Source organism: Lethenteron reissneri, chromosome 23, assembly GCF_015708825.2.
Source record: "Lethenteron reissneri isolate LAM-NWPU_2019-01 chromosome 23, ASM1570882v1, whole genome shotgun sequence".
Lineage (NCBI taxonomy): Eukaryota > Metazoa > Chordata > Hyperoartia > Petromyzontiformes > Petromyzontidae > Lethenteron > Lethenteron reissneri.
The window spans coordinates 22,802,920-22,820,193 of NC_083801.1; the positions used below are offsets into that span (position 1 = coordinate 22,802,920).

The window sequence follows — 17,274 nt, forward strand, 5'->3', positions numbered from 1 at the left end:
CAACATCGCCACCCTACTGTCATGAACTTGGCAGGACGCTCCTGAAAAAGAGTCTTGAGACTCAGTGAGGCTGTTCCGACTAACACTCCGAATGATAGTCCATCACGTTACGGACCGTATGCACATGATCAGTAGCAGACATGCGTTGACGACACCTCCCACGTGCGTGTGCCGCGCCAGGCGTTGATGGGTGCTCTCTCACGACACTCACGTTTGCAGTGTCTGACATTTCCCGTGACGGTCTCTGCGGAAACATTGACATATCTATTTATATATGTTTTTCTCGCCGCCACCTTCAGTGAAACATAATGCACCGACAGCCAACAGCGGCACATTCAGGCTGCCAAAGTTGGGCTGCAGATAAATAAGACGGAAAACGAAAGTCACAAACGAGTCGAGCAAGTCTGCCCAAGAAATCCCAGTGCTGAAGAGACACGGCCGAAACGCCCGACGGACTCTGCACATCTCACGAATAAAACTCAACACATTCGTCAATAGCAGTGTCGCTTTAAACGACGAATGGTGTAATAGACGTCGTGTTCGTGGGCAATGGGCCTTCTTCATAGCACATCAATCGAGAGGCCAGAGAGAGAGAGAGGCAGAGTGGATAACGAGGGCTGGAGGCGGCGCTTTCCACCATCGAAGGCAATTATTGAAGGAGGTCTAGGATCAAAATGATGAACTCAAGGGGAGAGTGTTGGAGTACTTTGGCAAAATTGAACTTGATAATGGAAGACAGCATGCCAATGTGCCTGAGGACGGATGGTTCGAATCGATATGCGTGAATCTGCTGTGACGCGTGATTCAGAAGCACGTGGGCACTGACAAAGCGAAATAGAGCAACAGCCGAAAGGGCGCGGACACACGCATACTGGGAATGACGCTGAGAGACAGAGAAGAGGGTCACGTGGGTCAGAGGCGATGCGCAGGTGAGAGGCGGAGATGAGGGTCACGTGGGTGAGAGGCGATGCGCAGGTGAGAGGCGGAGATGAGGGTCACGTGGGTGAGAGGCGATGCGCAGGTGAGAGGCGGAGATGAGGGTCACGTGGGTGAGAGGAGATGCGCAGGTGAGAGGTCTCGCGCCGGCTATGAAGGAGGAGAGGGGAGTGGGCTTGGGCAGGACGCTTCGCTGGACACTGCTGATGGCCGATGAACGAGCCTGGTGATGAAATGGCAGCCAGGTGGAGGGACACACACGAGAGGAGAGTCCGCCACGGAGACGGAGCGATGACGTCAGCTCGTGCAGAAGAAAGTGGAATTGTGGCATTGCAAGTGGATGTTTGATCCAGCAGTGGATAGATCACTGCTGCTCGTACGGTCATCTACAAGGATGTATCGCGTGCGTTGTATGTTATATAACGCAATTTCGAAATGCTTCTCCTCGCTATGGAGTGCGTGTTGGTGAAGCGGCGGGTTAGGGGGCGAGAGTTCGGTTCAGAAGTCGCCTCGCCACTGATGTTAGCCGTGGCCCGGCATCGAACTCAGCTCATGGGGTGTATGGCGCACTCCCAAACCCAGCAGCGTGCTGCACCACGCGCGATGGTGATCTGCAAGGGGAAACGAGAGACATCTGTTAACATGTCAACACTCTTCGCAACATGCTGTACTCGGAAGACTCAAAGTAATCTGCTTTTTAAAGTAATTAAATGGTAAGATAATACGTATTGTGAGGTATTTTTTTATTCTCTAGAATTAAAATATTCTGGTGAAAGGAGTACAATGGCAGGAGCACAAATTGACAAGTTTGAGCAATTTAAAATGAACCATGTCATTCTTCTGAATTCATTACTCTCACCTCTTCGAGCTCGCTATCTCTTATTAAATGTCTTCCGAAATTCTTCTGCCATTTCAATTCAACATACATTTGTTCCACGGAAACCCTCATGTAGCTAGTTACCCAGCTAGATTCTGTAGTAACGACCGGCAATCAACACCAGAGTTAGTGTTGTGGTGGTGAGGAGCCCAGCCATACATCTCGAGGCATAGATTATTTTTATTGACGTGATAAATGTATTTCCTTAAGTATTGTTTTGCCAACTTTCCCCAAAAGCTCTACGGATCTGGCCTTTGGAATCGGCCAAACGTGTGATCAATTTGATTGCAATTGTTGTCGGGGGGTTTGTAGTTGTTGTGAAAACACGCGAAATATGGTTGGATGAACAAACACACGGACGGACGGATGGAGACACGGGCACATGGACAGGCATTGCACGTCCCAGGCATTGCTGATTGGACTCCTCGGAAAAGCAGGGAAGGGTGGTCTGTGCAGGTGTTGTGGCCATGTCAACAGAAAGATGCGGTCATTGACGATGATGAAGATGATGACAATGATACAGCCCCCCCTTCTTTACGCTGGGGCGTCTCAGAGTGCTTCACACGCGAGATGTGACTTGCATCATCATCATCATTGTTGTTGTCGTCAGGGTTAATAGAGCTGCAGCAGTAATGACCAGGGCGGCCACTGCAATCGAACCGTGAACCTCTGCAACAAGCGGCACGGGGCACGTCTCTTGATGTTTTGTCGCACCGACATCTCATTGTAAATATTGTTTCAGACTTTCCAAAATAAATGGTGATGTACTTCCTCTGTAAAACATGAAATAAAAAATGAAGAGGGATACTTGTGAGGTGAGACGAACGCACACACGCCACTTGAAATCACCATTCAAGAGAACATCCTTTGAATCCCGCCGTCATTTAAAGACAACACTCCCATGTATATACAATTATATACGTATACATATGTAAGAGGGCCCAAAACAAAAGATCAAACGCGCACTTAATCAGCTTACAGAAGGGCAACGTACTGCGTGTATCTGCGAGTGAATTCTGCTCCTTGATTAGCGTTATTATCCGAGAGGCCCAATTAGTTCTGTGCTGACGATGCCTTCATCAGCCGCTCATTAGCCCTGGGCTCGGGGTGCTGGGCACGGGGACGAGTGGGGAGGGAGCCGTCATGGGGGGGGGGGCGGGGGGTGAGCGCTGGGCCAGGATTCGTGATGGACGAGTCCGGGTGAAGTGTCGAAAACAACAGCAACAAAACAGCCGGCTGCCAAACCGCTCGTGTGGTCTGGGAAGCTGAGCAGGGTTGAGCCCGGCGTAGCGCAGCCCGCGTATCGCAGCCGGCGCCCTAGCAAGGGCGGTGCGGGGTCGTCGTTGCGGCGAGAGCGGATGGGCGGCCCGGTGGAGTGGCTGTCCCCGACTCCCCTCCCGAGGCTGGCGCCACCTGAATGTGTGGCGGGGGGTTGTAGGGAACGCCGCGAGCAGCGGTGCCTTGTGGCCCCGACTTACTGGTGGGGCGGTGTCGGTGGGGCTGCAGCAGTAGCAGCAGCAGCGCATGGGCAGAGGGGTGACGCCTTGCCCCGGCCGCCACCAACGTGTGCCTCCGGGAGACGACGTACGGCACGCCAGGTGTCCTCGGTGTTGGCTGCCAGGTGTGGGCAGGAGACGGCAGCCCCGTGAGTGGGCTCTTCGCTCTCCCACGTGTTGTGCCGCGGGTTGTGCCGCGGGTGGTTCGACACGCGGCACAACGACCGCGGAAGTCCCACGGAGCGACCCTGGGGGGTGGGGCGGTGGGGGCCTCTCAGTGCCCCCCCCCCCCTCATTGCCCCCACTAAGCTAAGCATTCGTGTAAATAGTTGAGAAAACACCACCGTGTAGCAGTAGGATCCTCCTGAAAATGAGCCTTGAGGCTCTTACTAGGCTGTCCTGGGTACGCAATGGGCGTCTTTGCTGTTGCGAGTGGAGAGCGCCTTGGTCTGCAATGAACAATAAGAGGCAGCTGTGATTTCACTCTGCTCACGACCCTCTACTCGGAGCACTAAAAGCCATCTGACAATTTTTATGTAGTAATACATTGGCAAGATAATATGTATTATGAGGGTTTCTCTCTCTTTCTGTGATTTAAAGCACATTCTGGCGAAAGAATTGAAAAAAACTAAATAATTTAAAGTTTGAGCAATTTTAAACGAACCGTGTCAGTCGTTAGTATTCGTTACTCCCACCTCATCGATGTCGCTGTCTCTCATCATCGTCATCACTACTCCTACTACTACATCTCTTTCGCACGTCTTGTTCCACCGACTAATTTCAACTCAATGTTGATTTTTTTTTTGCACTGAAACATTCCCTTTATCCAGTTACCCAGCTAGGTTCTGTGGCAACTGTCCTCAGCAGCCACGACAAGAACGGAGTTGGCCTCCTCCTCGGGGTGCGAGGAGGAGGCCAGCCAGCAGCCAACCAGGACACTCGAGGCACTGACAATGTTTAATCGTAGTATTCATTAGTAGGTGTGAGCTTTGAAGCTGCAGGGAGCCTGAGTATGTGTCAGCGCAGGTGTTAAGCCACCAACAGTGAAGTGTGAATGATAAAGAGACGACCGCAAGGTTCCGCGTTTCAATGTCGCTCTGCTGTGCGCGATCGAATGCTTGGCTCATCCGCGATGGCGCACATCGGCGGTGCTGTTGCACGCTCGTGGGTTAATGCACACGTACACAATGGGTTAATTGACACACGTGGCATTAACAAACTTCTTTATGCCACGTGCACCTGGTGCGTATGTGTGTGTGAGAGTGTTCTCGCTTTGTCTGTGTGTGTGGGGAGTGGGGGTTCAGTGGTGCAGGAGAGCGGTGGCGCAGTGGTTAACGCATTACGCTATCAACCCGATTCCCGCCTCCGACCAATAACAGTGGCGAATATTGGAACCGGTCCAGGGCATCCCTTAGGTCGACTCAGCCTTAAATTAGTACATGGCATTGCGTATAAACGTCAGCACTGAAGAAACAAAGGCGGCTGTGCGCCGTGTTTGTCTTCATCAGTGTGCTCGCTAACAGCGCTTGCCCCGCCAGTCTATGTAGGCTACATGGTGAACCTTTGTGTCTGTGTGTGCAGTGCGTCAGCGGGAGGAGCTGCAGGCTGAGACGGGGCTGCACATCCTGCAGGCTGGAGTCGGGGAGGTATGTCCCTCGCGTGCGCGCCCACTCACCGCGCCAGTGCGAACAAACCTGTGTCCGTGTCACAGCGGTTCGCAAGCTCCACGGAGTTCCTCACTCACTCACTCTCCCGGGAGCGCCACCGCATCCTACGCCACGCGCTGATTTCCCCACCTACTCATCATCATAATAATAATGATGATGAGTAGGTGGCGATGTTACAGGAGGACGGGTCCTGCTGGCTCGCGATGTTCGGTGGAGCGGATCGCGCGCATCCCACCCGCGTTGGTTCGTCTCTGGGGTTCACCATGAAGCCCATGACGGAGGCTGGTTTCATAATGAGCCCTGAGTGACACTTTGGCTTGGTTACACCTGGAGAGAGTCGGAATAATAATCAAGAGAATTTCAGCTCGAATCGTGCCGCCGCTGCACAGGAGTCGCCCTCGCACTCGCAGAGACAGAGAGAGAGAGCCTCATTCTGAGACGTTAAAAATATCTCAGAATAAAATTACATCCCTTAATCTCCACTCTCTATGGGTCTTGGGGTTGTTTGTTTTGACCATACTTCACCGCGCTGATCAATGAGGGTTAGTGAGACGTCGGGGTTGAGAGTGGCTAGGATCAGTACAGGTACCACTCTCTACATGTACCACTCGCTGGTACTGTGTTCGCCTTGGCCGAGAATTTGCCTCCGGTTGTCAGGTTCGTAGCGCAGTGCCAACGGCTGCGCCGCTACTCTACGCAAAAAAAAATCATGATATATGTTTATTTAAACCACTTCATGTCGTTTAATGCTGCCGCTGAGGATTAAAATATCAGTTTGACTGTGGGCAGGTGGGAGAGTTTAAGGGCCCCCCGTTGAAAAGAGCTCAGAAGTAGTTCTGTGATGTCTGTTTCCGCGCGGAATGTTCGACCACTCGGGTGATGCGTCACTCCGCGAGACGTCCACGCAGGCGCGCGTGTCTTTCTCATGGCGCCACGTTTGTAATGACATCTACAAACTAATTTTTTCTTACTTATTAATGATTGAATTCCTGGTAATAAGTTAGAGTAGAATTAGTGACGTCTAAAAAGGTTTTATGCCACAATCCGTTCTCGTGTTGGGCGACCATAAGCCAAGATTATATGAATTGTCTGATGATGAGGTGGGGGTGGAGGAAATTACAAATGTATTTTAATTAAGACATTATTGAAATGTTCCCAACATAGCTGGCATTCTCTGATTAGAAATGTAATTAAGTCAGCTCTCAGGATGACTCGTTTTTCCAGCAGTGTACGTGGCCACTGCTGGAGTGAGTTCGGTTGTGCCGCGTTTCCATGACCACTGGAAAGCAGAGCCGAGCCGTGCCGGGCTCTTTTACGAAACCAGTCCGGTGTGGTTCGTGTCTTGTTCTGATTCTCCAAGAACAGCGCGTATCCGTGGGCTTGGCTCTATTCGGTCTCGAGCTCTCTCACCTTCTCCACGTCCTTTCTTGTTGGAGAATGTGCGCACAGATGACCCACCACGTATTGATGTATTAAGAAAAGCGAGTGGGCTTCAGCAGGACACGTCGCGAGGAGCGATTGAGACTGACGATGGACTCGAAGCAAGGGGATGGGACGCTCCTTAGAGGACGCCAAATGAAAGGAGATGGAGCGATTAAATCGCCACGCGGGCAGCTGCTGGATAGATTGTTACATCGCAGGGCCATGAGAGATGGGGACGGGTTCGGGAGGCCTTCCACCAGCAGTGGATAGAGCATGACAGCTGCTGCTGATGGTAACGAATTTGCAAGAGGCGTGTTGCAGAGTCAGCCAGATCCCATCAGACCTGTGGTAAGACCTCTGCCAGAGCCGCTGACACGGGGCCCAGAGCCCTGTTCCCTGGTCTCCTGTTCCCTGGTCTCCTGTTCCCTGGTCTCCTGTTCCCTGGTCTCACTCGTGCTGTGGGGCACAGAGACACGGTCTCGGTCCTCCTGCACTTTGCGCCCACTGCTCCGGCCACCCCTCTGGTTCCACGTCTGCTGTCTCTCTGCCGCCGTGTCTCTGTGCTTCATGGTGTACACCTCTCTGCTTCGCTCGTTGTCTGCCTACCCGTTAGTCTCTGGTTCTAAAACTAAAGTTCACCGCTCCTACGACCCGTCCGTGGCAACTCTCTCTGACCAACAACAACAACACAAGTCCCTGAATGTAAACTCTGGGTGTCCGGGCCAATGCTCACCGGAGTCAGCCCCAGTGTCTCCATCCATCCCCTTCATGGCTGTTTCGCCGTCAGTCAGAGCGCTCCTTCGCTCGTCAATCCTCGTGTGGAGTCAGGCTCCGGGATATACCCCCCTTTGATCACAAAGTATCTTAGCGTTCTTGGGAAGGCGACAGTTTTTTTTATTGTTGTTATTTTTTTATCGCCGTTGCTGAGTGTAGGTAGGCCTGAAGGCCCCCAATGCACCGTGGCCAGCAACTCATGGGAAGGAACGCGCCCCTTGAAGTGAGAAAAAGTTTTAAGAACTCGAGCGAGCTCATGACAGTGTAGCGGGTAAGAGTCGGAGTGTTTCTCGTAACGAGCAAAAGTTTGTAGGACTTGGGGGAAGGAGGGAGTTCCAAAGTTGAGCAGCGTGAGTAAGTTGGCAGTTCTGCGATATAGCCGGAGAACACATTGCGGGTGAGAGGAAACAGTCGATATGATGACTTTATTAATTCCCGTGATTCTTCCAGAGAGCCTCGCTGGCCACATCACGACCAAGTCGACGATACGGGCCGTCCCTCGTCAGATTGATAACCACGGTCAATGCTGCTCTGATTTCAAGATCTGGCAGGATTGGGTACAATCTGGGTGATTTTGGTCACCGATGAACCCCTGCTATGGGTGGACTTGTCAAAAGCATGAGGTCAGTGAGAACCATGGCTCTGCTAGTAGCGATACAAGAGGGACAGGGGAGCGACTGCACGACCGCGAGAGAGAGTGGCTGGAGCGAGTTGCAGAGCATGCGAGGAAGTGAAAGTGCGTGAAGCAACCCATATACGTATTTACATCAGTGTGGTACAATATGCATTACGGAACACTATACTGTTGTTGTATGCTGTCGCCTGATGATGCTCGTTACTATTGACGAATCGTCGTACTGGAATTGTTAATATTGTGGGGTTTACTCGCCAACACACGAATTGGCACGTTTTGTTTTCGTGACAACCCTTACTTATTGGCTGTGTCGGGTGGTGGCGGGTTTAACGACACAACATTTATATATTTACGCGATCTAACCCAAAACACCTCGAGTATGGATTTTTTGCTGTTATTTTATAGGCAGGTCACGTGTGGTGGGTAAAGTGTGAGTACTCCCATATTTTACTCGACGTCTGTCCAGCGTGGAAGAGTAGGCCAAGTACCGAACAGAGTGACTCGCCGGAGCCCCCTTCTGTCAGCAGTGCCGCGAGAAAGAACTTCAGGGCTGCGCCTGCACCTCTATGAGCTCGGCACGTGCGCTGCTGGCCACGTGCCTCTTTAGTGGGGGGCCATCTAAAGCACGTGGGTCACCACACGGTCGACTCAGCCTTCGTCGTGGGGGCATTGCCCCCCCCTCCACTCCCACTCCGCCCCCTTTTGTGACGTCACCTACGAGCCCCTGTGGCGCCTCCCCCTTAAAACACCCCCCCCCCCCGTCCCGCCCCAAACGTCACCGCGGCAACCGAACCTCGGTCGGTTGTGAGCGGGAGCCCAGGCCGCAGTGTCCGCCTGACCTCTTGACCCCATAGCGAGGGGCGGGGGGCTCAGTCCGACCCCCCCCCCCCACCTCCTTCCCGACCCCACTCCCTCGGGATGAAGCTCGGAGGGGTATCCCATTAGCCGCGCCGTCTGGCGAGGGGGTGGTTTGGGGGGGCGGGAGGGGGGGGTCTCCAGCCCCCCCTCCCCGCGCCCGTGTCAGGGTCGAGGTGGCAGTGATTGCGGCTGATTGACGCGCTGATTGTGAAGCTGGGAGGGAAATGAGGCGGCGCTTGGCACGCGCTCTGCTGAGGCCGCGCGCGCCCGCGAGCACGGGGGAACAGGTGCCGTTGGCGCGTGTACACGTGTGTGTGTGTGTACACGTGTGTGTGTGTGTGTACACGCGCGTGTGTGTGTACACACGCGTGTACACATACACATGGGGAGCGATAGTGTAGCGGTTAGCGCGCTGCGCTATGAACCCGGCGACCAGGGTTCGATTCTCGCTCACGGCCACCACCAGTGACGATTATCTGAACCAGTTCTGGTGCGGTGTGTAAATATCACAACTATGGAGACAAAGGCGGTCGGGGGTGGTGTTGGCCACCCACCCCCTCGTGTACCGTTCTGGCCTTCATAGGTGCTCGGTAACAGCGCTTGCCTCAACAGCCTGTTAAAGGCTATACGGGTGTTCTTGGTCTTAGTTTGCCGGCTTGTGTGTGTTTGTGTTGCGTTGAGGCTGTGTGGCGTGAGCGCTGTTTATTATTCGAACGCTTGATTTGCGGGTCTTGTGTCTCTTCAAATATTTCAGATCCCCAAAATGTGATGGATATTCACTGCCATGGATATTCACTGTGATGGATATTCACTGCCATGCGTGTGGCTACCCTGCCTTTACAAATCCACATATTGGCTTTACCTTCCACTTGTATTATTATTCAGCTTAACCGTGTTTGTTTTGCTTATTTTCCTGCAAAGCTCTTATTCCGTTGTGGAGTCTTCTTGTCACTTTCAGCTTTGTTGTTTGAAACATTTCATCCCGTTGTTTTGTGTCCCGGCACCGCAATTTAAAATCCAAGCCGGTTTTCCGAGCCTCGCCTTGGCTTCGAGATCTGTGCGGTTGTCTTGCCGGTGTCTGGAAGTGGCTGATGGCCACTCGCTGAGAACAATAACAGCCGGAACCCCTGGAGGGTTACACTCCGACAGGAGCAGTGGCAGCAGCGAGTCACGGCCCACATTGCCGACATGTCATGAAAAAAGACCGGGCGGGCAGGTGGGCAGGCAGGTAGACAGGCGGGCAGGCAGGCAGGCAGGCAGGCGGGCAGGCAGGTAGACAGGCGGGCAGGCAGGAGGGGCAGGTGGGCGGGCAGGCAGGCGGGCAGGCAGGCGGGCAGGCAGGCAGGCAGGCAGGCGGGCGGGCAGGCAGGCAGGCGGGCAGGCAGGCGGGCAGGCAGGCGGGCGGGCGGGCAGGCGGGCAGGCGGGCAGGCAGGCAGGCGGGCAGGCAGGCGGGCAGGCAGGCGGGCGGGCAGGCAGGCAGGCAGGCGGGCAGGCAGGCGGGCGGGCAGGCGGGCAGGTGGGCAGGTGTGTCTACCTCCTATCCTCGAGGCAATGGCTCTTCCAGCAACGCTGGCGTCTGCTCGTGATGCGGGCGATGAGCGAGACTGTCGGTGCGTGCCGCTCGTTGTCAGATCGACCTCGCCGACATTCAGCGTGGTTGCCTACGTGCGGTGTGAAAGAAGTTCAACATAGCACATACATCGTCCACGGGCTCGCCCCGAGCCTTCTTCTCCCCTCATCTCACGCTGCTCCTCTTCACGCACTCCGCGCTCCAGTCACACAGATATTCTCTGTAGACCCACCTCTTGATGTCACCGTGTCGCCACCTTGTACACCATCATCAGGTCGAGTACGACCTCTGGAGACATCTATTGCCCCGGCGCCTCCCGCACCCTCCCCCTGCCCCTCACTGCATGTCGGGTTCAGGGAGAGTCGACTCCGTAGCGCTCTTCACCTCGTTCTGCCATCTCTCTTTATTTCGTGTTTTGTTATTACGATGTTTGCCCGGGAGAGCCCGTCCGAGTCCCAAGACTCTTTATCAGGAGGTCCTTGCTACGTTTGCTCTGAATTGAGTAATCTGCAGACATTTCTTCAGCCTTGGGATGTTTGGCGACTACCAGTTGCATTGTGTGTGTGCGGCTTTTTAAGCTCTGGAATATTTTGAATTCCTCAAGTGACATTTCTTTTAAATCTGATTTCTTCTACTCGCTTCATTGCTGTGCGAGATGTTTCGGTTTTTATAATTTTAGTGATCCACGTCACCCTGCAAATGAGACTCTGCGGTGGCCCAACGTTGCTCCGTTGACTGGGATTCGGCCTCGAGCAGGGCTCTGGGTGATAGCGGGTAGAACAGATTACGCCTTCGCTATGTAAACTTTAAAAGCGCGTGCTGCCCCCTCGTGGCGTTATAATTAACAATGAATAAACTTAATTAATTAGACGTATCAACAATGATTTGCAGGCCAAACCAGTGCTGGTTGACGGCGTCCGCACGCTCTGTCGGCACGTGCTCATGGCGGCTGTTTGACAGCACCACGCTGGTCAGCGCGGGCTGGAGAAGCGGAGGGGAACCCAGAACTGGTTCAGTCATCACTCGCCGCCACTGATGTTCGCCGTGACCAGGGATCGCAGTGAGGTCGCCGAGTGAATAGCCGAGTGCGCCAACCGCCGCGCCACCGCTCCCCCGCGGCACCCAGTGGCGGTGCTGAACCCATGCTGACCCGGGTCAGGTACTTTTGTACCGAGGTCCAACCCCATCGGGGGTCCACAGCTCGCATTCAGTACCACGGCTCCTGCTTGGTGCTGGCAGTGAGGAGGAGGAGGAGGCCCTGCTGGGCTCTATTCAACGAGCATCGCCCACGTGAGTGATGAGACTCTACGCTGCGGCTGACTGATAACAATGCACGCATGGAGGAGGTGGGCGACTCTGAAACGCCGCTGTGTCCATGTGGGCAGGGTACTGCCAAGCTGGCAATGCTGTGCCCGCTTTAATGCACCCCCCTCGCCCGCTCTCCTCCATGGGATCGCAGCAATGTAACTATGCCTCCATTAAATGCAATTCTTAAGCTCTCGATGCGTGCAGCGACTCGAGCCGCGTGTGGAAGAATCGACGGAATACTGAATCTGATGACGCCGGGCGCACTCGGACATTGTTGACGGCGTGATGACGCCTCTCTTCCTCAGCGCTTACGAATCACCAAGGCGACGTTGGTTTGGCCGCTTCGTCAAGATGCTTCTCCCTCTCCTCCAATGCGTGTTCGGGTTGAACCGCGTGTTGTTCGGAACGATGTCCGACGTTTGACTCCATGTGCTTCAATTTGCCTTGGCTGACGAAGCTCCCGGGAGTGGGAGCGAAACGTCGGACACCGTGCCAAAAACAACGTGGCGCGGCACAACCGGTCCTCAACGGCGCGTCGTCCTCTCGTCTGTGACGTCACACCCAGCTCCACTCACCCCCAGCTCCACTCACCCCCAGCTCCACTCACCCCCAGCTCCACTCACCCCCAGCTCCACTCACTCCCAGCTCCACTCACCCCCAGCTCCACTCACCCCCAGCTCCACTCATCCCCAGCTCCACTCACCCCCAGCTCCACTCACCCCAGCTCCACTCACCCCCAGCTCCACTCACCCCCAGCTCCACTCACCCCAGCTCCACTCACTCCCAGCTCCACTCACCCCCAGCTCCACTCACCCCCAGCTCCACTCACCCCCAGCTCCACTCACCCCCAGCTCCACTCACCCCCAGCTCCACTCACCCCCAGCTCCACTCACCCCCAGCTCCACTCACCCCCAGCTCCACTCACCCCCAGCTCCACTCACGATCTACGAGTATCGCGACACGAGACGGGCGGGGGCGGGAAGCGGGGGTTGTGGCGCTGTGACTCGGAGTGATTTACAAGCCCCAGGGTTCCTTTCACGACCCCCCCACCCTCTCTGGCAGGGGGTCAGTCAAGTTTGTCGCGCTTTGTGGCAAGTCCGCAGGCGGCCAGTCCCTGTGCAGATGCGAAACGCTCGCTGCCATTTGGAACGTGGAATTTCCATCACTGGCTCGGGCGGGAGATGAGAGCCCCCCCCCCAATTCACAGAATCGTCTCTGCCTACACTCCCAGTGTCGTGATTACATTTAATAATTGTAGATTTCTTTAAAATATATATAGATATTAATAATCGCTCTCATTCATAATTAAGGTTCTTGGGTTAGATCGCGTAAGTATAAATCTAACCCACACGCCAAACACCTTTATTATGAATAATATTGGTCGCGAAAGGCTACGTGTTTAATCGAGCTCATGTTAATAGTCTCATATACTCAGCGGCAATGTAGTAAGACCACATAATTAGCATCAATCCAGAAAATATCGATTAGGACACAACGCGATCGGGAGTCTTAAAAATGGATACGGATTGATGTATCGATACATCGATCTATCCCTACTTATTAGAGAATGCTATTGGAAACAATCCAAACGAGATGGGCAAACGGGACAGATCAACACTGCCGCATTTGTTTATGGATGGAAACTCCTCAATTGGAGTGCATCCTTACAACCCTTATATCTTGATCATACACTTCTATATGATTCTGTATGATTGCTCATACAATCATATCAATGAATGCAGATTCATCCCGGGTAGAGTGGTGGCGGAGTGGTTAGCGCACTGTGTTCTGAACTCAGAAAATGTTTGAGTTTGATTATCGGCCACGGCTAGAATCAAACTCGCAATGACCCAGCGTGGTGAAGTATGGTCACCCGACCCCCACAGGAAGGGAACGCGTGGTGTGAACAGTCACGCGTGCGCAACACGTGCGGGCAGACGCGGCGCGTGCTTTCTTGATGGAAACCTCGGGGGTTGTATGCAGCTCATACATATTCAACACAATGCAAGACGATTCGCTTACAAATCGCATCGACGGCGGAGGCGATGGCGTTGGCGATGGTGTTGGCGATGGTGTTGGCGATGCGGCAGTAGAATTGGTCAAATGAACGGCAATCAGTTCTCGGGCTTTGGTCGGGAGGGCTCGAGTTCGGAGCTACCGCCTCCGTCTCGCTCGCTCGCTCGCTCCATGCGCGTCCCGGGGGCTATAGGGGGGTTGGGGGGGTAGGGTGAGCGGGGGGGGGACAAACTTTAAACAAATGCTGCACGCGGCTACAGGGCGTGAGTAGGTATGTTGAACTTCTTTCACACCGTACGTAGCCATCCGTGCTAATCGGGGGTGCAAAGTAGGGGTGCGATCCGCTCGCGGGCTCTCCGTGTCGCGCTCCCCGCTTCGCCCCGCTGGGAGTGCGGCAGAGGCCGCGTGCGACGCCCATCGCTGCGTTCCACTCATTTCCGTACCAACATTTCTCTGACTTGAACATACGAATATAACCATGGGGGGCTGAGCCTTCGGCAGGCTTGGGGGTGGGGGCGCTCTGCCCCTTCCCGATCCTTTTTCACCCCACGCCGTGAGGTACAATCGCACATCCCACTTCCCACCGGGCACCCCGTGCCACCCAAGCGTCGCCACCCTCGTCTCATCATCACGACAGCAGCAGCAGCAGCGGCGGCGCGGCTCACAATGTCCAGCTTCTACTGAGCTGGTGAATGAATCGGCGCGGTGCTGTTGGTCGCCGAGTGAATGCGCGGTGGTGCGGTGCATTCATCTCCAAGGAATGTGGAGACAAAGGCGGTTAGGAATGCGTGCGGTGGTGGCGGCCACCCCACCCCCCCTTACACCCTGCCCCTTCCACCCCATGCGTGCGGTGGTGGCGGCCACCCCACCCCCCTTACACCCTGCCCCTTCCACCCCATGCGTGCGGTGGTGGCGGCCACACCACCCCCCCTTACACCCCCCCCCTTCCACCCCATGCGTGCGGTGGTGGCGGCCACACCACCCCCCCTTACACCCCCCCCTCCACGCCATGCGTGCCGTGCTGACGGCCACACCACCCCCCCTTCCACCCCCCCCCCCTTCCACCCCATGCGTGCCGTGCTGACGGCTCCTTGACCAAATTGAACCGCACGGCGCTGCGCGTTCATCATCCCCCTCCACCTCCACCCCCCACCACCCCCCACCTCCAGCCCCCCCACCTCCACCCCCCACCACCCCCCACCTCCAGCCCCCCACCTCCACCCCCCACCACCCCCACCTCCAGCCCCCCCACCTCCACCCCCCACCACCCCCCACCTCCAGCCCCCCCACCTCCACCCCCCACCACCCCCCACCTCCAGCCCCCCCACCTCCACCCCCCACCACCCCCCACCTCCAGCCCCCCCACCTCCACCCCCAAGTCGTATTCGAGTTGCGCGAGCAGCGCACCACCTTGTGTGAGTGATGTAACAGGACGACTTCTGAATCCCCTTGAGCCGCCTCTAAGCCGCCTGTGGGACGAACCCCGATGCCCTGCGAATGCATTAACTCTGTCCTGCGCATATGGCATCGCACGGCAGGCAAGCGGTGTTCATCCCAAGGGATAGAATGTGCTGAATAACGTGGGGAACCACATTTCATGCGAAAGGTGTTTTTTTTTGACAGAGTGGAGAGCAAAAAAAAAATCGCTACACTCGACAACCCATCGTAATTGCACGTGGCTCAAACTCGGATTTGAACTCATCACCCAGTAGATGCTGGCTCGGTGTCTCTGACACAGCAATTATGAATCCTGCTAAGTCACTCGACCCCCCCGCCCTATCAATGCCTGCGAGTAGAGTATTCATCGCGGATGTCAGTTCTCTGAAGCTAAGCGTGTTTTGAGCCCGCTTAGCGCTTGGAAGGGTGACCACCACCCTGATCAGGGCTTGCCAGGTGTTGCAGGCTTAGAGCCGCGAGGCGTGGCGGTGCTGAGTGCCTCGCCTCGAGCGTCGTGCCGGGGTTTTCTCCGGATTGAGAATACGAATCTGTGTAACTGGATTCTCCAGTTATCTCACGCACACACACAACGAGTCACAACCCCTCGTGAATGGAATTGTCCAAACGCCCCAACGTAGCAGGGTCCTCTTGAAAAGGAGTCTTGAGGCTCAGTGAGCCTTTCCTGAGTAAATCATCGGCATTATTAATGATTTGTTTCGCTGATGATGATGATAAACGTCTTGCCGAGTGAAGCGTCGCCACCTCTTCACGGCCGCACGTCACAGTTCACAATAAACAACAAGACACCCGGCACGGCGCTAATGATATTTGGAGTAATCTGGTTAATTCGGCCAGGAGATTGCTTTTAGCAAGGCTCGCCTTAACCTTTCGAGGGGATCAAAAGGGCAGGCAGGTTTCGCGATCCTCTGCGCCGGGGCTGAAGGGCTCAGACAGAGAAGGGGAAAAAAGCGAGGGAGAGTGGAGAGGGGGAGGTTGGGGGAGAGAGAGCGAGAGAGCGAGCGGCCATGATGAATGGTGCTGCTGCTGTTGACGCGATGCGACGTCGCCACGTGTCACGCGACTGCTCGCGAACGCAACAGTTTGTCGCTGCTGCGTTGATGGCAGCAGCTGTCCTGGTGGAGCTCTCGGGCTGTGGAGCTGTGGGTATGTGAAGAGTTCAATGCAGTAGAGCCGTGCGAGTGTACGCAGCAAGTGACCCCATCGAGAGAGTGCTGTCCTCGTGTTGGGTTCGTGTCGAGTGATTCTGAATTTCGTGCTTCGCGGTTTGGGGAGAAGCTTGCACTGGTAGCTAATCTTGAAACTGTCGTGAGGACAGGGGCATAAATAGAGTGTATTAATCTGTACAAACCTCGTTACACTTTTATACAAGTGTTAATGGTTAAGTATTGCCTCTGGATAATTATTTTTTAAAGTGCTCGTGGCAATAATTAAATCGACCCCATCGTCTCCTTGGCACAGTGATGAGAATTGTTTTTTGGGAAAAGTGGCAGCTGTCTTATTTTGGTTGTCCGTGATATCCCTCCACCCCGATAGAATGGCTCATAGCCGCTAATTAAATGTTTAATTCCCGTGTAAAGTATATAGCAAATTATATGACGCTGTTATCTCCGCCTCCGAACTTCAAGCATTCATATAAATTAAATGTTTCCAATTACATAACGTGTAACCAAACTTGATCAGATATTGAAATCAATGAAACCCTGAACGCGTGAGTGTAATCATGCTAACACGTGTCGCTGTACGGCCTGCCTGGAGCCGTGTCTGTGTGGCTATAGGTGGGGAGCGGTGGTGCATCGGTCAGCACACTACGCTACGAACACAGCGACCCAATTTCCATTTCCCACCACGGCGAACATCAGTGGCGAGTAAGATCTGAACCTGTCGTGGACTTCCCCGAGGTTGACTTAGCCTTAAATGAGTACCTGGCACTGTGTGTGAACATCAGCATGGGGGAGTCCCAAGCAGCAGCCTGGCGTGGCGCTGGCGACAGCGTCGCCTCGTGCAAAGTCCGGCCCTTAATAGGTGCTCGCTAACAGCACTTGCCACAAACAGTGTATGAGGCTTTGTATGTGTGTCTCGATATGGGATTGTGATATGGGATTGTTATATGGGATTATGATATGGGATTGTGATATGGGATTGTGATATGCGATGACGACGATGAACAAACAACGCGCACGCGTCCACCATCACCGCGTCCACTATCACCCTGGTACCATTCACACGTCCACCATCACCCTGGTACCATCCACGCGTC

At 54.6% G+C, this 17,274-nt stretch overlaps 1 protein-coding gene across 1 annotated transcript in view; it reads left to right on the plus strand.

Annotated features, from left to right (window-relative positions):
• LOC133346216 (receptor-type tyrosine-protein phosphatase N2-like) overlaps positions 1 to 17,274 on the plus strand; it is a 243,223-nt gene that overhangs the window by 112,008 nt on the left and 113,941 nt on the right. The window contains exon 11 of the mRNA XM_061557742.1: positions 4,891 to 4,955. Within this exon, the coding sequence (XP_061413726.1) occupies positions 4,891 to 4,955 (65 nt within the window). The remainder of the gene's footprint in view (positions 1 to 4,890; positions 4,956 to 17,274) is intronic.